Below are 22,585 nucleotides of genomic sequence, written 5' to 3'. Positions count from 1 at the left end.
GGTCCTTTGAGGCAAACCCCGCACATCTGGCAGTTGAGTCGGCTCGAGAAAAACCATGAAGCGTATTTGCAAATACTATTTGACACCGGTCTGGTATGAGGCGTAGTTGATGGAGTAAACTTGAATGGGTTTTCAGGATGCACGTTGAGAGAGATATGTCAGATATGAGTCAAAAGTTCAGTGTTACAGAGAGATTTCCCCCCCCCCACACATGATAAACATTTGAATTGTTGTCAAAGTTTCTGGTTTCACGTTACTCGGAGGTGCGCGGTATCTGCGCGCGTCTGGCAGCTTATCAGAGCTGGATGCCTGATCCGCTTGAGGGGCCCTGTGCCAGGCGGGCGCTCCGAGTGTCACTTTCTGATCCGCGGGGCCTCTGCGCTGTCAGAAAGTGCTGCACGGTTCTTCCCCCGGAGTTGAACACATTGTCGTTTGGGTAATAGACCACATGTTTTTGGATACACATCACTGTTTTTATTTAGCGGAGAGACGCGTTGTCTAGGACACAGAACTCAATTTCACATCTATTAAATATGTCAACAGTCGGTGAGTGACTCCTCCCCTCAACTGTTTGGCTCCAACCCGTGGCATCGGATACAAGTTAATAGGGAAAGTTGGTGAAAGACTCCACGTTACGAGAGCGGATTACGCAACTTTTTTGTCGGCATTCCTCCTCCATTAATGAGGTGTTATCTTATTTCACTTTCACATGAGTCTGTAACAGCGAAGCTCTCTCAGAGCAGGGGTGGAAATTGTGAATTACAACTACTCACATAACCGTATTTGAATTGAACTAATTTGCCTTCATACTTTTTGGGCTATTTTTGCTGAAATTCTACTTTGTCATGTACTCTATCTACCCTTCTACTTTTAGTATATCTGGTTTCTGAAAAATACCCTCAATGCTATAAAAATTGATCAAGTAAATATGGCAGCGATGGTCTATTTCTGCATTTCTATTTCAAATTTCTGTTAACTACACGCCTATAATATAGGAATGTATTTGAAACTATATTCAGAATTAATATTGCACACAAACTCAGTTGGTATGGCATAGGGCTGCAGGAACAAAATTCACATAGAATTCCAATATTAAAAAGAAAAAAATCAGTATTCGAATGCTGAAATTGCAATTTGATTGGGTATTTATTTTTATAAATGAGTAATTGATTATAAATGTTTGGGCTTACATTAGCGAATCAGTTCAATCATTTGATGAGCAATAAAGTTCAATATACTGTAAGTTCATCCAGTGTGTTGCACAGTCAACGCACATTAGAGAGAAATATTCACGAGCGCACGGTGCGTTTCCCTCTTGCCCGGCGTTTCACTGTGTGTACATGGGAGAGTGCGCCTTGAATGTCCAGTAATTCCACAGATGTGGCGATGAAAGTGGGGTATAAACCCTACCATCACTGACGGTATGTCCTCGAGTGGATCCCAAAAACCGGGGGGGCATTTTTACCACCGGACTGTGAGAACACGGGCAGGATTTTTTCAGGAGTGATCTGCGATCTGCAGCAGCAGGAAATGGAGTAAATTAAATACATCTAGAGTTTCTATTTGCTCTGTTCAAATGGGATTATAGAGGAATATTTGCAGCCCTTGCATGGCATTAAGTATTGAATCTTGAATCTTCCATTGAATGTCAGCATTTGGTAATTGAGCTGAATAACTTTTTAGTTTTGTCTCCAATGTAGTAGCTCTATAGAGGCTAGAACCAATCTTGCTGAATACTTACTGGAGGCAAAGCTTAGAAGGGCTTTTCGAGTCGTTTTTGAGAATATAACTCATTTATTCACACTTTTACTTGTAATTAGGGTACAATGCTTGATAAATAAAGCAAAGAGTGGATTTCTGCAGTAATTTGCATGTGTTAAGTTTCCACGTTGCCCCAAAGGACGAGTAGTTGTCGCCGAGGTAACCAGTAATGGGATCCAAATAAAGAATAAAACAATACTTCTATTTCTAAAAATCTTCCATACTTGCTTGGCGTGTCTCAGACGACTCTGCGTCTGAGCGTGTCGTGTGCGTGCGTGCGTGCGTGTTTGAGATGTGTATCTACGTCCATGCCTCCGTGTGTGTGTGTGTGTGTGTGTGTCTGTGTGTGTGTGTGTGTGTGTGTGTGTGTCGCTGTCTGAGGGTGGGGTGGACCCGGCAGCGAGCGTGAGGCCGGGTGTCACATCTGTTTATCTTAGGATGACAGGCTGTTGTTTTAGCCGTTTGGTCACGGTTCACAGCCTGTGAAAGGATCTGGAGCCCGACAGGACCCACCACCGCCCAGACCAGACCAGGACCAGACCAGAACCTGACCCAGCCCGGCGGTGCTGGAGCCCAGTCAACGATCAATACCCAGTCTCTGGTTTATTGTATCACATCTCGGGGTGGCCGTGCAGGCTCCTAAACGATACTTTAGTTAAAATACAGATTCTCTTTTTTATAACAGAGATACTGACTTGAAGGTCATATGCTGCTCTAATAAAGCTTTAAAACCAATATGGTTCCAGAAAGAAGTATGTTTGGCTCACTGACAACGAGATGACACAACAGATGAACTTCCCACGTCTTGAAACTTGGCAATGAATGCCACAGAATGTTTGGATATCAGTCGTATTGATGATACCAAACTCTGATACCGGCCATAATCATATTGTTGGTATTGCTCTTGAATCGTTGGCAGAATGCACCGAGCAGTCAGAAAGTGACAGTGATATCGGAGGTCCTTTACTGGATGTTTATGTAACGGGGACACTCCAGCTGCTCGCTGCTGCCAAAGCACTTGATATGAAGAGGCTCTGGGCCTGCGCTGTGTTTTGGACTGGCCATTTTTTTTCCCCCAATTCTCTTTTATGAATTGTGACAACTCATCCAAATACCGTTTCTCAATGTTATTTGATCACCGGGTCATGAAGAGGAGTGGCTTGCGTGTGGAAGTGAGTTCTTCCTTTTTTTTATGGAGAGCATTGCTTAAGTGAAGTCGATGCATGAATTAAGACTTAATATTGTGTGGAAAACACAATAACAATAACAGTTATTAGTATTATTATTATAACTATAATATCTTTATGTTTGCCTAAGAACAGCGGTTACACTTTACTGACAGATTGATGAGCCATGGATCTGAATATTAGTCAAGCCTTAGTGTGGACATATTTACCACCTCTCCCCCTCTCTCTTTTTTTAGTCTCTCTCTCTCTCTCCCTCTCCCTCTCTCTCTCTCTCTCTCTGTCTCTCTCTCTCTCTCTCTCTCTCTCTCATCTATGTGTGTTTTTCTCTCGCCCTTCCTGAGCTCCGAGGCCTTTTGTGTGTTCCCGGTTGTGGAGGTGGGTGCAGCGATAACCATGTAGGCTGCTCTGAAGTGGGGCTTTACAAGCGGGGAAACGGTTGGGATATACAGACTGGAGTCAGAGGCCCATCCATTAAGTTGACAGGGAGGAGACGCGGCTGCCAAGAGCATGAGCACATGCTTTGGAGCTGGCTCAGCTGTGGGCGTGTGCCTCGCTGCGCCCACGCTGCCACAGCTCCTCCGCACCACCAGGGTGTCTGGGCCTGGCAGAACAGCCAGGTTCTGTCCGTCGCTACGTCTGCGTCTGGAGCCAAAGGGAGGCTCTGTTCGGCCCGGGCCCTGGCCGGCTCGGCCCGAAACCCGTGAGGGAAGAAAGGGGGCGACGTTACCGCCCAGCACTCCCATCAGACTGTCTGCCTCGCCGCTCCCTGAGGAAATCAGTTTAACAGTCCCAGGCTCTTGGCGGGCGCAGGAGGGTGGGGGTGGAGAAATAGGCGAGAAATGGGGAGAAGGGAACAGGGAGGGGATGTTACAGCCTCTCAGGGCTGAAGGGAAATCTAATAAAATTGAACTAATGGGGTTGGGGGCATCGGGTTTTAGGGGACGGAGCGTGGGTATGGCAGGCAGGCATTGGTGGTAGTGGTAATGATGGTGGAGATGAGGAGGATGGAGCACAGTCCTTAATGGTGTTTGGCACAGCAATAGAACCCCTGCTCTTGAATGCAGATAGTGAACGGTGCCAGCCGTCCAATGCCTCCAGAGCGATATTGCCAGGAAAGTTACAAGCACTACATTTTTATTATGCAATAGTAGATACTGTGCATATAACGTACATGGTTACCGTACTGAATAGGCGATCCAAGCATTGTGTTGAAACAGGCTGAACCCCAGACTCATTCAGTCTCATTCAAAGACCGAGACGCTCCCCCATTAAAAAGTGTGATCGTTTCGCACTTATTTCCCGACTCTATAGATTGGTTAAATCTTTGCGCCGCTGCAAGGCACCAGAGGGCCACAGGTCTCCTGATAGCCTACTGCTCCACTTTTAAGAGGAATAAAAGTGCTCACCTCGACCTGACTGTGTTTGATTTACCCGTCGTGGCGCGGGTGTGGTCTCTTCCCTTTGTACCTGCTCCCTGCTCCCTCCTTCTCCTCCCAGGGTTAATAGATATGAAGTCATCTGGCCAGGAGAAACCTGAGTGTGTTCTCAGGATGCGCCCTGAGCACTCACAGGAACATCACTCAAAGGCCTCCGTGTCAGATAGAAAGCCGCCATTAATAAATACCATTAATGGGTGATCACCTGGTAGCACTGAAACCCACATAAATGTGAGAGGCCTGGAAAAAAAAAAGAGGGAGAGAGAGAGAGAGAAGGAGTGGAGAGGTCAAGGGGTAAAGGTCTGCGAGGAGATAGCTCCCCTCTGGGCAAAAGCAGGACGGTTCAAGGATGGGGTTTTAACAATGGAAAATCAATAGGCTTGTTCGGCAGTTCCACTGTATTTACTGAGCATATAAAGGGTAGTAGAGGTGTCGGCTTTTAGATTTAATGTGCTGGAGGCACCCAGAGAGGCTCCTCCATGTCAGCAATAACGACTTCTCATCTATTGTTTGAGTCTCAGACGGACTATCCGTGACGCAGGCTCGAGGCCTCTCTGCCGAAACAGACTCCGTGCCATCCTTCTGCGAGATCCTGGTGCCACCACAGGCCAACACCTGCACTGACTTAATGACTGTTTTCCATGGCATCCATGTTGCCGCTGGACAAACGTGTGTGTGCGCGTTTGTACGTGCGTGTGTGTGTGTGTATGTGTGTGTTATTAGAGGCTGTAGGTGGTGGTTAAGTCTTCATGCTTAGAGCAGTCGGTGGAAATGCAACCATGTGTTAAAACTGCATTAGAGGTCCTGATGAAGGTGTTTGGGAAATCACAGCCCCGCTGATCATCACCCCGCTAATGTCCCCCGGCCGCGTCACTGCGGTTCTGGATGCGGGGGATTTAAGTTATGGACGAGCCGGGCTTTAGCGGAGCCATGTCACATCCCCAGATGTAGCGTTAGAAGTCGCATTTCCAGAGGGAGCAAGGTAAGGACTCTCTTTTCCACTGGACTCTTGACAGCCTGCCTGCAGATATTTAGCTCGTGCTTTATCTTGATGAAAGCGGCTCTGTCTGATTTGTCTTATCCCTCCTTCCTTCGTTTGCTATGATTGCCATGGAAATTGTTTACGTACCAGTTCTGAACCTTTATCTGTTGTCACGCTTTCAAACCTCGCAGCCTCAGAAGTAGAGTGAGTTTAAGGAGCAGGCAGGGAGTCAGGTGGGCCTCCCCAGAAAACTTTGATTTTTCAGAGGCATTGATTGCTATGCTCTGGTGATTTTGTTCAAATGTATGAAAAACACAGAACAATAAAGCAACGAAAAATGCATTTTGTTATGTAACGCTACGACACTACGTGTGTGAAATTTTACAATCCATCATTCTTTACAATCCATACAATTTTCAAATGGTTTAAAAGCGGGGGGGGCGTAATGCCAAAACCAATCTAACGTGAAAGGAGTTTTCTTCTATTGATCAAATCATCGTTAGCTGGCTGGCTTTGAGCAGCAGCTTGTGATAACAAAAAAAACAAAAACCTTTTAAATCTGATATCCAAAAATATTGCAGGGTTTTGACCCCGGGAGAGGGGGGCGATTCTCCAAGAGCATCCTGAGGGTTGGCAAGCGCACCTGTTTGTTTCATCACATCTAATGTAACGAACACATAGACGTGATTTTGGGCCTACGGTTTCCTGTCTCTGTAGCTCTGCCGATAACTGTTCTGTTTTACGGGCGGCGGTGGCACTGGGGCCCCCGGGGGCCTCTGCTCGGGCCTGCGCCTGCTGCGACACTCTTCGGCTCTCCTCTGGTGGCGGCTTATTCAATTAATGAAGAGATAGCGCTGCCCTGCCAGCTGGACGCTGCTCGCAGACACTGACAAATGGGCGTTTGGCCTCTCGGTCTGATTGGTGTGTGTGTGTGTGCGCGCGAGCGAGCAAAGGGGAGGGGAGGAGCCACTGAGCCCCGCCTCGCTCTCCTTCACCTCACCCCTGCACCCTCCCCGTGTCCCCTTCCTCCCCCCGTCCTCCCCCCACCTAACGCCTGCTTGGCAAGGAGCCAGACAGATCCAACCCCAGCCAGATACGAGCATCTCGGAGCGTTAGCGGGCCGACGCCGACCGCGGCACCACATTCCTCTGGCTTTTGGCTTCCTGCTTTGTGGGACACAATCAGGCGGCTTCGTGCCGCGGCGGAAGATAGCTCTTACGGCTGTAGCGTCTGATTGGTATTCCCTATCAGAAGGGGAGGGCCCCGCCGCCGAGTGCTGACTGACACGCGGTAGACGGCAAGGCAAGGTGTTCCCTGTCAAACTCATATGTCATCCTCAGACACATGGAACATGTCCTTGTCGACACCGGTGACGACTCCTCATATCTCTCTTCATATCTCTCTCTCTCTCTCCTTGTAGAGCCCTCCGCTCCCTTGAGTGCAGGTCAGTTTACCGCCTCGCGCATCGGTGAAAGGAAATGATGTGTGTTTGTCGCTTGATGCAATGCGCACGGATATGTAGAGATGGGAAACGTGGTTATCGGATTATAGAACAATAGCCGGTCTTACAGTAAATATCAGGCCCCGCCGCTGTTCCCCAGCGCCCGTTGGATCGCTGCTATGCTGCAGACAGCTGCAAGCCTGAGGCGTCCTGCTGTGTGCGGGTTTAAAATTTGTGGTATTTTAACCCCTGTTTGGCTGGTCGCAGAGAGGAAAGGCCACGGTCCCCGAGCGGTGGCCATGGTGGAGCCAGGGGGGTGGGGGTGGAGGGGGGTGCCTGACTGGGGTCAGCATGTGATTTGACGGCAAAGAAAAACAACTGTTGCAGAGGCAATTGCCCCGAAAGGTTCCTTGTCAAAAGAACGGGGCGGCGGAAAGAAGAAGTCGTCGTTTATACAACTCCAGAAACGCTCCGCTCGTCAGTGTGTTGGGACCGCCTCGGTATGAGAGGCAGAAACTCCAAGCTGTCAAAACAGGCTTGGCAGGGTTCCGGTTTCAGTGACTGGGTTTCATGCGTGGCTCTTCGTATCGTCAAACGCAGGCTCTGGGGATGGAAGACAAAAGCCTACACGCAGATAGAGAACCCGACCTCGGTCCTGTTTTATTTATTTATTTATTTATTAATTTTTTACTTTCACCATGTTCACCGTTTTCTCTCGCTATCCGGCAAGAGCGTACCTCGACTCTCCCCTGAAGCGGGGTGTGGGAGAGGACCAGCGCAGTGATCCAGGCCAGCTGGCCGCCGCTCCCTGTGGGAATCATGAATGTGAAGGTTGTTAAACGATATGGAACCCCAGACACATCCTGGACTGACTGACAGCAGCTGGGGGTGGGAGGCCGAGGGAAGAGAACAAATTATCACTGGGAAAAAGGGGAAAAAACTTTTGAGGAATTCATAACAGCAACGTTGGCGTAAATGCATTGATTTCATTAGAATCTTTTTTTTTTTTTTTTTTTTTCCTGGCCTAAACCTGTCACAGTGGACTTCAGGAATTTATTTTTTTAACGGTATCTTCTCACGTAGGTATGTCTTCGCACCAACATCGTAAGAAGCTGTTTAAAACCCAACACCCCGAGAAGGTTATCCCCGGTGGCCGACAGAATGCAAACACAACCCTCCAACCTTTGCTTTTATTATGTCTATTTTGTTTCTTCGGCACACGAAGCCCAGGGGAGGTATTTTGGCACATATGTATGTTTAGATTACAGTTTATTCTTTGGTCTGGGATTTGTCTTTTGAGTCGCACCTAGGAAAACAGGTCTTTGAAATGCGGTGGATCAAATAACACCGCCCCCCCCCCCCCCCCCAAAAAAAAATAAAAAAATACAAGCGCACCTTGAGAGAGAGAGCCTCTCCCTGTCTCGCCGGCTTTGCCGACTCAGAGACAGCGGTCAGTCGGTCTTAAGTAGACCACACGGTTAAAGCAAAAAATAAAAAATAAACCCTCCTGCTGAGTCAACAGCCGAGGAAGCAGCTACGGTGCTCACACTTTGCCGGCAAGCTGCTCCCGTGGGCAGACGGCCAGGGCCGCCTTGCCGGAGAGACACACACTCTAACATGTGCTCTGGGAGAAGGAGGTGCAATTAAGAATATGAAAAAGATGGGAGAGAGAGAGGGAGCGAGAGAGGGAGGCTTAGCGGCGTGACAGGATGAAAGAGGGTAAAAACGATGATGGTAGGAGTGAAGGAGAGATAGAGGACATCCTCATTGGCTTTGATATATAACCTGACATGTAGAATTATGGAGCCATTTCTCAATCCGCAGTCAACACCTCCGCCCGTGCCGTAACGGCGACTAATCAGCAGGTTGATATATATGTACAAACCTTTGCTGTTTCCAATAAATGACATTAAACCCAGGCCATTTGTCTCCGCAGAGGCTGAAGGCTGCACTTTCACACCACCCAGGTGCCATCGCCAACGGCAACATGAATTCGATGGGTCACATGATGGAGATGATGTCCTCTCGGCAGGAGCAAGGCGCCCACCACCCCATGCACTCGCACCCGCACCAGCACCTGCAGGCGCCCCCCCACGCCTACCAGCACCACGGCCATCACCACCACAGCCAGGGCCACGGCCAGGGCGGGCACCACCACCCCTCACAGGGACACAACCCCCATCACAACTCCCACAACCCCCACCTCCACCAGGGGCACCCGCACCAGACGTCCCCACACCAGGCGCTTCACTCCGGCTCACAGGTGAGAGATGCGGCCGACGGGGTTCCGCAGCCAAGGTTCCGAGAACTCGGCCGCGCATAAACTAGGTTCGGCACGGACGTGTCTCGGGGGCGGAGCGAAAGCTTTTTGACAAACACTTCTACGCCCGGCGCTGTAGACTATGCGGGAAAAACGGCGTCTCAGATCCATTTCCGATGCAACGGGCGAGCACATGTTTCACTCAGCGTCGTCCCGACCGCCGAGTCGTTGCCGGTCGCCAAAGGTCACGTCTTCCTTTGAGGTTTGTCGGCCGCAGGTCAGCGTCGGAGGGAAAGGTCAGGGGGAGGCCGTAAAGCGTCTGTTACGAGAGATCCTCCGGGGCTCTCTTTGTGGAAAACAATGTCCCACGCCCTGTTGCGCTTGCCAGGCTGCTCTTATGCGGTCAGGGTGTGCTGCAGGTGGCTCGGGAAGGAGGTTTCCACGCGGCGATCACGGTCGACACACACGGCGGACCCAACGGGAAACCAAGCGGTTATCTAGTGTGTTGTGTTGAGGTTTTCCCTTTTCGGCGTTCTGTTGAAACAAGTTTCGACATCCCAAGTTATGCGCGAAAGCTTTTCACTTACGTTGACGCACGATATGATACAAATTCTGCATAGCGCCTAGAAACCTCTCCAAGGACAAACACCCGGTTGAAGTATGTGCCAAGAATACCGGCAATTTATGCTCCGAATATACTATTTTGACGTTAGGACAACACCGTACACAGAGAAGCCATCAAAGCCATTTGTATTTTTCCATGGATCTCATAAAAATGGTAATGATCCGAAAGCTGAAAACACTTGACCCTGCCAAGTATATGTCAAGATCCGTCAATGTTCTCACAGTTTCAGCAACGGGCCTTTTGACAGAGTTTGTTGTGTTAGCGCTCATTGGAAGTGGGCGGTGGAAAACCACCGCCTTCTGACACCTCTTAAACAAGGTGGGTAGGTCGGTGAATTGGGCCAGTCACTCACCCACTAAGTCACTCCTGACGCCCAGAGCCCGGGCAACAAGTGCATGTGGCACAGCCAGATGTTTTTTTTTTTTTGTTGTTTTTTTCGGGAAGTTGCCAGACATGGAATAGCAGCAGGAGGCAATGTATAGGAGCTTGTTTGTGAGAAGGAGCGTTTCGGGGCAGAGGGAAGGTGATTGCAGGCAGGTTGCTGGCCCCCGTCCAGGCCCCTCTCTCCTTCTGGCTTGAGGACAATGTCCGGCCGGTCCTGTGAGAGGACGACCCATCAACGTCCTCCCCTCCCACCTTTGTGTTTCAGATGTCCCCCGCGGCCCAGCAGATGCAGCCCACGCAGACGCTGCAGTCCCCGCCCCCCAGCGGAGGGCGCCGCCGGCGGGTGGTCGACGAGGACCCGGACGAGCGGCGGCGGAAGTTCCTCGAGCGAAACAGGGCGGCGGCAACGAGGTGCAGACAGAAGAGGAAAGTGTGGGTGATGTCGCTGGAGAAGAAGGCCGAAGAGCTCACCCAGACCAACATGCAACTCCAGGTACTAAGCCGTTTGTACGGTGCCATTGATGGTACAAGGTCGAACGGTGACCTTGTAACCTTACTAACCGTCTCAATCCAGAAATGATCACGAGCACAAGAATGTGCGTGCATTTTGGACGTTGCATTACACCAGGAAGGTACTTGCAAGTCCAAGTCCTTGCCGTACAGACCGTACGGCGGAAGGCCTTGGGGCATTTCTCAATAAATTGCCCAAAGTGATTTCCTGTTCACACCGGTTGGGGACAGATTTCAATCGCGTTCCTCCCATTGACCGGCGTTTGTCTTGCGTTTCAGAACGAAGTGACCATGCTGAAGAGCGAGGTGACCCAACTCAAGCAGCTGCTCCTCACCCACAAAGACTGTCCCATTACGACAATGCAGAAAGAGTCCCAAGGTTACCTCAGTGAGTAGCTCCATCTCTTACACACGCACTCGTACCAAAAACACACCGCCATCACTGCGCCTCTTAAAAAAAACAAAAACCTGCAGATCTAACTGCTGTGTGAGCTTTGTTAGACAGACCGAAGTAATGGGATGGACAAGCAGCCAATTTGCCAACACGCCTATCCTCAGGACTGTTCCTTTGACGTAGCCAGGCTGCGTTTCAATGGGTGTGGGGCGAGTCGACTCGGTCTGGGAGTTGGCCGCTCCCCTGTTCGGCCCTGTGTTCCAACTAAAGGAAGGAGACGGGGCCAGGGCGTGCGGCGGCGGCACCGGACCCGAAATCCAGCGGACGTTTCAGGATCCCTCCAGAGTATTGAGCCCTTCCTCGGCGAGGCCGCGCACTGGCGTCAGAGCCCCGCCCTCTGATATGAACACAAGTGACATTTCCGCATAATTGGGAGCGGGCACCTCCCTGGGCAGCTCCGGCACGGGGAAAATCAGACTCACTCCGGTCTCGGCTGAATGGTCCTTTTGTAGAGACGAGAGCTGACTCCCGGCCTGAGACTTTCATTGATGAGGCTCGCTTGTGTGCAGATGTCACCTCCAATGTGTCCAAACTTCGTCAGCCATGTTTATGGAGTCCAGTGATTCACAATGCCATTCTGGTATTAAGAGACAAGTCAAATTCAGTGTATAATTTGTACAGGATCTTATAGATCTATATATATATATTTTCTTTTCTGTTAATAAAAGCCGTGGCAATGACATCATTGATTTTTGGTCAAGTGTTTATTTTGACACCACCTCAATGCGAGGAGTAAAGGCAGCTCAGAGGTTGCACATTGTGAGCTCGCGCTCTCTCTCTCTCCCTCTCTCTCTCTCGGCATAGGGGGACATATTGTCCATGCTCAGTGACGCTCTGCTGTCCCTCCGCAGGTCCAGAGAGCAGTCCGGCGGGCAGCCCGGCCTCAGCCTGCTCCCAGCACCAGGTCATCCAGCACAACACCATCACCACCTCCACCACGACTGTAGGGGGCGGCGGCGTGCACGGACAGGCCAACCACCGCACAGACATTAACCCCATCCACTAGAGGAGGAGAGGGACTCGAACCCAGGCTTGCCCCCCTTAAACCCTCCCCGCCTGCCCCGCTCCCCGAGGCTGGATTGTCAGTACACTTGCACAGTGCCTCCTCCTCTTCCATCAAGAATGAAAAAGAAAAAACCTCCGAAGCCTGCAAGGCCGACATTTCTACAGTAGCTATGTATTTTTATAGGCCGATCCCTATTAACAACCCTATTAACCCCGCATTCTCTGCTTCGTCTGGGCAGGCATTTTCCTTCTGTTTCTCTGTTTTCTATCCATGTTTTCTCATTTGTATGTACCTGAGAGGGAGTCTTGCTAAAAAAAAAAAAAAAGAAAAAATATATATATATGTATATATATATATATATATATATATATATATATATATATCTCATCCTCAGTTGTATTCCAACTCCGGTACAAGGCGCTTATACAGGGCGGGGATCTCAGCCTTGAAACGTCTCCTCTCTCACCAGCCCTTTTGTTTTTTTTTTGCCGTGACCGATCTGAGACGTCACTCCCCCCCCCCCCCCCGAGACGGAGAACGGCGTGGGATGGTTTTTTCCGACCGTATGTAGCGCGTCGTGTCGGACCCGTCACCAAACTCCGAAAGGGAGCGTATGGGACGTCACTGCCTTTGGGATGTTTTTAAAAAGCGAGTCAAAGAGTTGCCATGATGTTTTTAAACGCATCATCTATATGCAAAAGCTGGTGTGTTAAACCCTTTTTTGTTGTTGTTTTTCTAGAAGTGTATATGACTGTTAACTCCCGTCAGTGGTATTCAGACAGTGTTACAAACTACAGCATGCTATTAGACGACACCATATCATCAGCGTAAAGCAATACATCCCAGTATTGACCCCGTACATCCCTCGCGCAACGCACGGCCAAGCCGATCTTGTCCCGGGGACGTACTTCTGCTGTTACAGCGAAAATAACTCGACACTGTGATACCAGTGAGGCAGCTCAGGAGTTGGAGCAAACTCCCCCCAAAAAAAACCTCCAGGACCAACAGAAGCTTTAATGAGCAAATCCTCTTTTTTTTGTGTGTGTGTGTGTGCGTGTGTGTGTTAAGGATCAGAGCTTTTTAATTCCGCAGCTGATCAAAAAGCGCTTCCTGTGTGATTCCAGCGCATACATGATGCGCTTGTGCCCTTGCGACACAAGGGGGTGGACGGTTCGAGAGAGAGAGAGAGAGAGAGAGTCTATGGAACAAACACGAGCGCGCACGAGCAAAGAGGCGTTGTTTTTTCCCCATCACATAACTGTCAGTGTTTTACTAATTCTAAAAGAGGTGCAGTTCATCACCTATGCTTTGCAAAATGTCACAATGTGCCTGAAATCTTTCTTAAAATTATGTGTTGGCTTACTAAAGGGTAAGAGAATGTCGATTAAAAAAAAAAAAAAAAAAAAAAGATTACCTCGTTTTATCGCATCTTTTTTCCGATCAAACTTAATAGCTTTCGATGTATTGATGATCAACAATTTGCAATTTATTGTTGGCGTTGTCAGGGATGTTGGCTGCGTTTGAAGGGGAAGCAGTTCATCAGATAAATATTGTTTTATCTTGTTGACCCCTTCCATTCTTCCTTCCTTCCTTTCTTTCTTCCTTCCTTCCTTCCTTTCCACTGCATCTCCCTTCGATCATCGCCAGCGTTTAAAAAAAACAAAAAAAACAAAAAAAACAAAAAAACCTTCATGTCGTCTCCTTGTTTTAACCCTCCTCGAGGCCAGGAATGCCGACGACTCCATAGCACGACGACAAATGCACTGTGTTTAACAGTTGGAGTGACGAAACAAAGCGACCACAAAGCTGTCTATGCACTTTGTCCCCTGTCACACCAGAGGATGGAATAGCCATAAAAAGGTCTAGTGAGGTCTGAGTAGCTCTGCGTGACCCGCCCTGTTCACACACCAGCGAGACGCTTGGACACTCGGTGCCTGACGTGCGTGACGCCAGGGTCACATCCCGATTGCGAGCCTTTCATTTTAGGAAGGGCCTCAAAATGAACTCAAGACGTGTCGGTCAAAATGTCCCCGATTAGCATTTCCCTCAAAAGCAAAAGGAAGCTTACACGTGAAGTAGGAATGTTTTTTTACTCGTCTTTAATGGGTTACATCGCAGTTCTTTCGCGGAGGCTCCCGGGCCCTGCGTGTGTGTGTGTGTGTGTGTGTGTGTGTGTGTGTGTCTCCGGTATCGTATGTATGTTCATAGGAGAATGAGAACTATATTCTCTTAAAAAAAAAAAAAGGGCTTTTTTTGTAGCAACCCTATTAAAACACATAAACAAAAAGCTTGCCGTATTTTAGGTTGTCTTCTAAGTCCGTCTAGATTGTTATATCATTCCAAAAACGAACGTTCTGCATGGGAAAATTGCTGCAATGAAAAGGCCTCGTAGGGACTTTGAACTGGAAGTCGATGTTTTCAAATTAGTAGTTTACTTTCTTTGTTTGTTTTTTTTTTTTGACTGTGGACCGAGGTTGTGCAAAAGGAAAAAAAAAAAAATTAAAAGAAGAGAGAGAAATGCCTCCTTCACAGAGAAGACGAGGAAAAGATGTGAGTGGGAAGAGCGTGTGTGGGGTGTGTAAGAAGTTCCTACACATTGTCATATAATTGTACCATTTTAAATCTAGAAAAACTATAAATATTGTATAGAATGTCATTCATTTCTGTAATCTTGTACATGTAAGGCAACCACCTTTCTTTTCGAAGGGGAGTAAACGTGTGGTACATGTCTGTAAATAATGTTTGCATAGCACTTGCTGCCTTCTGCCCTACATCGAGGCTCATTTCAGCGCTTAAGTACATCGTTTGTGTATTGAATTATGAATTCGTTCTCACCTGCATAACATTGTACAGTACTTTTTTTTGTGTTTTAATGACATTGCCTCTGTTTTGTAATTGTACAGATGTTTAATGTCTCAGCAGCTACAATATGGTATGAAAATAAAGCACTTGTTCTGTAATACGATGCAACTCACTCGTCTGATCTGAGGTCCGTCGCCAGAATTTAAGACTAGATGTTTGGATCATCATCGATCAATTCCTACCTGGGTGAAAACACGCTGCGTCTCATCTTTTTTTTTTTTTTTTTATGTATACTTATCTTTAACAGCAACTAAAGCAGCTTTTTGTGTTCAAAACAAATGTCCACACTGTGTCATAATGCATTTCTTTGACCCTTGATTGCTTATTAAATAGTTAGACATTCAAGAGGCTTGGAACACTCATTAAATATTAAAATGTCTAGACAGCTTGATAGTTGCCTAATGAAACAGCCCGGTGGTTTTCATGGATGTACAAATATCTTTGCAGCATTTTGGTCAACAAGACAAAATCTTTCATACTGAACTTAAAACCATTGCTTCACTTTGCAAAAACCTGTATTTTCAAGTGTTTTCTTAACGTAACATTGAGAAAATTACAGTGTACGTTAGTAATTGAGATACTAAAATATCTAACTTTAACAAACTTGAAGCAATTTTTAAACTGATGCAATAACTCCAATCCAGTGATTCTTTTTCATTGTGTTAACTTTAATTAAGTCAAATTAATAAAAAAAAAAAAAAAAGCTTTCTCAGGAATAAAGTGCGTAAAACAGCAGCATTGGATGTAATGGTACAACCAAATATCCATTTGCACTTGAGAAAAAGTCGTTTTCCTTGCCGTACTGCATTGAAATGGGTAGAGCGAAATCTCATTCATTTGGAGCACAGCGACCTCTGGTGTTCATCAGTAGAGCTACACATCAATTCTCAGGGAATCTTTTGTTCAAAGTAATGTATTTACATGCAATTTCTTGGTACAAAATATACTCTTTGTACACAAAGAGACATCCCACATTTATAATTAATAAAAAAAAAATGCTAAAAATTATTTGCAAAGAAATTGGTTACTTATTTGAAAGCAGTGTTCAAAAACAAATTCAAAGCCATACCAAACAGCTTGAGTTTGTTTGTCAGGGGAAAAATCTAGGACTTAACAGATCAGGTGGATTCCAGTGCAAACATTCTTCAGTTCCAGCCCTGGGTTGACAAAAATCGGTCAATCATATCAAAGGACCGTGCTGGTTGGTCGTAAGGCAGAATGTGTCCTCCCCCCCGGATGATCACCTGGGGGACGAGATTTTAAACAGGTCGTAAGCAGGTCGTCATCCGGAAAACCACAATTGTTTTTTTTTTGTTTTGTTTTTTTAAAATCTGAATTATCGCGGGGCTTACGTGATAGAATTCTCCCACTTGCCGCACGTAGCCGGCCACCTCGGTATCAGTGGGCTGGAGCTTCCAGTGGAAGCGAGGGGCCACCTTGTACTCATCCGCTCTCGTCCAGTTGACGGTCGGCAGGAAGCGCTCGGTCAGTGGGGCGGCTACGATCACATCCAGCTGACCACTGTAGATCAGGACCTGGAGGAGGAAAACACTTTACATGTTGTGTAAAACTTACTGGGACTACGTCCACACGGCAGCTAAATGCTTAGAACTGATTTATTGTTATTCATAAGTGAACAAAGTCCAATTTTCTTTGGGAATGAGGGGAACAGATGTCTTCAATTCTGTCGACGGTATTTTAGTAGGTCGTCCTAGATCCAATACCTGGCCATGCCAGGTAACGCCGAACCTCTGACTCGACAGATCAGAATTCACATAGCTCTTTCCCTTTGCACAAATCCATGTTTTTCTCCCGCTTGAATTCTGCAGCAAATATTTCTTGTTGTAAAATAAAAACTTGGATTGCAGTTTAGTTTGCTTTGATCTCATCAATCGCTCCTCATTTGCGTTATGGGGGTTTGTGCGTTTTAGGTTCGCTTTTGCACTGTGATCGGATCGGATTGCTCACTGAGCACTTTACGAGGAACACAACACCAATACTGGGTAGGACCTCCCTTTGCTCTCAAAACAGCCTCAATTCTTTTTGGCATGAATTCCTCAAGATGTTGGAAACATTCCTTTGAGATTGTTCCATGTTGACATGATTGCATCACGCAGTTCCTGCCGATTTGCCAGCTGCACATTCACAAATCTTCCGTTCCCTCACATCCCAAAGGTGTTCTGTAAGATTCAGATCCAGTGACTGGGAAGGAAACCGAAGAAGATTGAACTCATGGTCATGTTCATGAAACCAGTTTGAGATGACTTTTTCTTTGTGACACGGTGCATTATCATGCTGGAAGGGGCTATTAGGAGGTGTGTAAACTGTGGCCATGAAGGGATGGATGCACATGGTCAGCAACAACACTCACATAGGCTGTGATAGGCAGCATAGTAGCAGCACACTTTGCAGATATCACTGATCACGGGAGGAGAGGAGAGGAAGACGTCTCTAGAAGACCTGCGATCAGGTCTAGATCGGGACCTGTCTCCCTCTCCACACCCAATCTCCATGTGGAATTTGCGTCCGCGATCCCTGTCCGCTGCTCTTTCCCGTTCTCCTCAGATAACACATTGAGAAAATTGTGTTTTTTATTTAATTTAACGGCACCCCGTTGTAAAATGCCCGATCTCACCAGTAACACCGGGGTTGTCATGAGTTAATTAACCAGTGGGAAAATTTCCTCACCCTGGCATCCCTAGAGGTGTACAGGTGTTCCTAATAAAGTGCTCAGTGAGTGTATATCACTTCTCAAATCTATTATGATCAATTAGACCAAAACAAAACTGAAACTTGGATAATAATGCCCTGTGCTCTGAACATGGCCTGAATAGAAACACACTAAATAAGTTCTCCGTCACGCCGAGGCATTCGGGTGGTGCGGTGGAGGCTCACCCTGTAGTTATCCATCAGCACACCCAGCCAAGGCTTGATGCTCTTCATGACGTCCTGCAGAAGGTGCTTCTCCACCTTGGAGCCGTCGTTGAACGTCAGGTTCCCCACGTGTATGGAGCGCCTCACCTCCGCCAGCGTCACAAACTTAGAGAAGTAGTCCTGGTCCTCAGGCTCCTGGAGCACGGACCCAGAAGCAAAAAAAAAAACAACAAAAAAAACTAATGTCAGACAGTTTATTAATATGTAAAGCATAAAGTATATCAGGGGGCCTGTCCATGTACCTGACACATCATGTAGTTGAAGTAGTTGGTGCAGCCTGTAGCGTTCTGGAAGAAGGACGGGTACGGCGTTAAGTCTCCATTCAGCAATGTGTCGAAAACCTGGAGAGCAACAAGTAAAACACCAGAATTAAGAGGTGAAGTCGAGGTTCATTTTCTTTATTAAAAATAATAATTCCATCAAACAGCATTTATTCAATAACGGTAGAGCTGCTTTCAGTCTCCTACCTGGAACGCCTCCACCCATTTCTGTTGCTGGATGAGCTGAGCCCCCAGGTCCGTCTGCTCTACCACATACAGCTTCTGGAGTTCATCTATCATTCCTGTTTGGTAGAGGAACTCCCCGTAACCCCCCAGCATCTGAGAGAAAACACACACACACACACACACACACACACACACACACACACACACACACACACACACACACACACACACACACACACACACACACACACACACACACACACACACACACACACACACACACACACACACTTTATGGTGAAACTGTAAAACAAAATTACTATAAAACACAAGCACATGCATAGCCACAAAGTGGCTGATGCTTTCTCTGATGCTTTTTATTGTTTAATGGGGACCTATTATGCTCCTTTTTACACCTGTTAAAATAGGTCTCTGCATCCCAAAAACATCAACAACAACAAAAATACCACTCAGGTTATGCATTCGAGTCATTGTGACATGCCTCTAAACCTGGACTGTTAAGAAAACTGTCAGACTAAAACAGGCTGTTTCAGTGGGTGTAGCTTTAATTGTGAATAAGAGGCCAAGCCCCTCGTTTTCTGGGTTCTGTGAGCTGGGGTGATGGGGTTTGAGCTTTACTCCGGGCGCTGTTTAATTTACTCAGTGATTTCACCTTATCGATACACAAAAATCTGTTTCTGTACAAATTTGAGGCGAGAAATCCAGTTGCTGAAGCTCCACTCATTAGATCTACAAGGCCTAATTTAACAGTTAGTTCCGACTTTCGTTGCTGTGCTCCAGACTTCTGAGAGACACAGACACCACACCTTGATGCACCGGGAGTCTCGCACGCAGGAATTTTTTGTTTTATTTAAATGTCGTAAAAAAGGCGACATTCTATTAATTGTAACACAGTTTAAGGCCCAAACACCAAGAAATGGATTAAATGTGTCTCACTGCAAAAATGAAACAGATTGTGTACTTCTCTAAAATACTGTAAATCAGTCGGCAGTGGTATTGTACCAGTTCTGGGTCACAGAGGCCGTCACCGATGGCCACACCCTTGAAGTTGATCTTGACCTTGGCACTGGGATTGTTCTTGTGGATGTAGTAACCGATTGCTGGGACATACTTCCCCGCGTAAGACTGCCAACACACAGAAATATATCTAGTTCATAGAAGGTATTAAAAGATAGAACTGTGATTACCAAGTTGCTCATAATGAAGTATATTTTATCATTCATAATATTGTTGGTATTTGATACTTCATTGGTAGATATGCCCAGGCATCTAGAGACAAATTTAAACTTTGTCGATGATATTTCTAAGGCTATGTCATGATAACTAATCTTACTAATTGATTGCAAATCTAGGACTTAATTACCTTAGACCAATATAAAACCAAATCCTACCTCCCCAGTTGCATAGAACTCGTTGGACTGGTACTCAGGAAAGATCTGAAAGAACTGCGTCAACGCACTGGATAGAACAGACATGAAAAACAAAAATACAATTTAAAAAAGTGGTATAAAAGTGTCACCCAAATGTGTAACAATCCTCTGTCGAATTCTTAGTTTCCAGTGAAATACTTTTGTCTTACCTGTACAAATCTCTACCGACATCATCCTGGTTCTGTGCAAAGCCTCCATCTCCGTCGGTGAAACTGAACCCCGTTCCAACCTGACGAGAGAGATGACGCCAAACATTCAAAAACACCAAATACTCACTGAAGATCTATGTTGGAGTGATCCAGTCCGTGAGAGTACACGCTTTAATAATATGAGTATGAGTATTTAGACCTCTGCGCAGACTACACGTACTGGATTATCGATGTAAATAACCGAGTATCTGGACGTCCAGGGGTATTCACGGAAACCGACTGCGAAAGACAGAAAAGATCAGATCAGAGCACACGTAAAGAAGCCTGAGAAAAACCTTACAGTGATAAGATAAGATAGTACATTATTGAGGCTTTGCAACTGCTCAGTGGGGAATATGAAGTACAGTGTGAGAAGATAAACTCTATATTGGCAATATATACATTCAAATTGAATGACAATAAGTAATAAACATCTCAATAAAGTAGGATAAAATAAGTGAAAGTAATATAAAGGCCAATATTTTCACTAAGGTCGTTCATCAGTTTTCCCGGCTGTTTTGTAAGGAACGCCGCACTCTGCAATAATCACATTTCTTTTTGTGGGTAAAAACGTATTCACATGACTTTGGGGAAAATGGTTAGTTTAAATTTTCGTTACCAGTCATGTTCTGATTTACTATGTAGGGTCCGTGCTCCACAAAGAGGCCGAACATGGAGGTGCCACCGGGCCCCCCTTGCAGCCACAGCAGCACTGGAGCCGTCTCCGGTCTCTCCTGAAAACCAACCGCACAAGAATGTAGGGTTTGAGCACCACTTAGTGGCAGCTTAGTGGCAGAGTTGTTTCTATTTAATTTCAAAATAAACAGTGTAGACTCTTGCCACATTTTACAAAAAGCAGTACCTTTTAGAAATACCATATTAAAAACTAGTTAAATGTTTCTAAAGTGCACTCACTTAAGTGCTGGTAATTGCTACTGCTTTGTTATAAAACATTATTAAATAGACAGAACATTTTACACTAACCAAATGGTAAATTAGTATTTGATCTTGCTTGAAAAGGAGCCTCACCACATGGATTTATAACAATAATTATTTTATATTTTGTTAATAAATAAATAAAAACAACTTCAGATGAAATTCCAATGAAACAAGAGAGTTAAGAATCAAGTTGACAGATTTACAAAACAAACAAAGAACAACTGGTTGGCTTCGGCCTTGCATGAGTCAACAGTAAAAACATTTCATGGTTAATACTAACTTGTATATCTGATCCAAATGTGATTTCACAACCCTGCTCTTACAAGAATCAACAGTAAAAATATTTCATGGTTAATACCAATTTTTATATCTGATCCAAATGTGATTTCACAACTCACTGCATTATCACACCGTCATACCTGGCATCGCTTTGCTGAATTCACCAAAGTGCAAATTAAAAAACACGTGGTGCAATTCCTTGTCTCACGTTCACTGAGAAATTGAAGCTGAATACTTTGGCGGCACAGAAGGAGAAAAACAATGGGATTCGATTTTCTTCAAACTACCTGCGCAGGGAAGAACCAAAAGTAAAGGTTGCTGTTGTATTTCTTGTTGACGGTGAGGTACCCGGCATAACTCTTCACGTTGGCACCAGGCAGAGGTCCCACCAGACTCAGTTTCCTGGCTAAAAGAATATTTAGTAAAAAATAACAGCAACAAAAATAAAAAAAAAAATCAGCATTTATGTTTGTATATATTTGTAAATTACTATGACGCCCCACCTACCCACACACCTACCCACCCACACACACACAATTATTTGTATAATCGCTCATCCGCGGAGAAAAACAAGAAGCTACAGAAGCACTTTATGCTATACTAAAAACCTGTATCAGGGTACTGGATATGACAAGTACTCTCACTTTTAATACTTTCAGTGCACAAGAAAGTAAGTACTGATGCACTTTTACTCAAGTAGAAATGTCAACACACTACTTTCACGTTTAGTAGAGTAACACTGGACATAATATTACACATACAGTGACTTGGACTGAGTTCAGATGAGATGGATTCAAGATTCAAGAGATAAGATAAGAACCCCTTATTAATCAGTGGAGACAAATTCGGGCAGTGCAGCAGCAACAGCAACAACAAAAGTCAAGAAATAAATACAAATTGGAATAAAAATAATAAGAAATAACCCTACATGTACACCTCTAACGGCACAAAGTTAAGAGGTTGGTCGGGGAGCACGGGGTAGAGTATGCTACAGGGCTCACAGCCTGTACCTTCGACTATGGCGCCGCTCTCCAGGTAGGGGGTGAGGAAGAGGGCAGACCCGGGGTCCGCTCCCCCGAGGCGGCTCACACCGGGGGATTTTCGGCAGAAAAAGCTGGAGCAGCCCTTCGACTGGGCCGAGTCCAGGCAGAGCAGCAGCAGCAGCAGCGGCAGCAGCAGCGGCGGCAGGCGTCCCCGTAGCATTGTAGCTAGCGGAACCAAAACACACACAATACCGATATCATTCATTCTTCACTGGCAACAGTTGCATATTGGGTTTCATTTCAACGCCACCACAGAAACAGCGTCCAGCCAAGATAATAACAATAACGATACTAGCAATAATAATAATAATAATAATAATAATGTTTCGTTTTAACAGTATAACGCTCACCTGTCTCACGCCTCCTCGCTGTAGCGGGGTTCTGTTCAGCCGAGTCG

General features: G+C 46.2%; 2 protein-coding genes across 6 annotated transcripts in view; one reads left to right on the top strand and one right to left on the bottom strand.

Moving 5' to 3' along the window:
* Positions 1-15,008, top strand: part of creb5b (cAMP responsive element binding protein 5b) — a 44,950-nt gene extending 29,942 nt beyond the window's left edge. For 4 of the 5 annotated variants that reach the window (XM_080005233.1, XM_080005235.1, XM_080005234.1 and 1 more), the window contains 4 exons: positions 8,744-9,070; positions 10,342-10,569; positions 10,866-10,974; positions 11,892-15,008. In XM_080005233.1, the coding sequence (XP_079861359.1) occupies positions 8,744-9,070; positions 10,342-10,569; positions 10,866-10,974; positions 11,892-12,046 (819 nt within the window). In that variant the 3' untranslated portion in view covers positions 12,047-15,008. Of the gene's footprint in view, positions 1-8,743; positions 9,071-10,341; positions 10,570-10,865; positions 10,975-11,844 lie in introns of all 5 variants that reach the window. The other variant, XM_080005237.1, reaches the window with a different exon arrangement.
* Positions 15,009-15,536: 528 nt separating this feature from the next.
* cpvl (carboxypeptidase vitellogenic like) lies at positions 15,537-22,585 on the bottom strand. Its single transcript, XM_080005240.1, has 13 exons — positions 22,539-22,585; positions 22,156-22,353; positions 21,433-21,551; positions 20,547-20,661; positions 20,109-20,167; positions 19,889-19,968; positions 19,701-19,767; positions 19,312-19,434; positions 18,310-18,441; positions 18,085-18,183; positions 17,804-17,977; positions 16,261-16,443; positions 15,537-16,152 (listed from the first exon to the last, which is right to left on the bottom strand). Exons 2-13 carry the CDS (start codon positions 22,346-22,348, stop codon positions 16,054-16,056), a joined length of 1,443 nt encoding a protein of 480 aa, XP_079861366.1. The 5' UTR covers positions 22,349-22,353; positions 22,539-22,585; the 3' UTR covers positions 15,537-16,053.

This window comes from Zeus faber (assembly GCF_960531495.2).
Source record: "Zeus faber genome assembly, chromosome: 8".
Lineage (NCBI taxonomy): Eukaryota > Metazoa > Chordata > Actinopteri > Zeiformes > Zeidae > Zeus > Zeus faber.
Note: the sequence above shows the minus strand (reverse complement) of the source record. Positions and strands in the feature narration are given on the sequence as shown.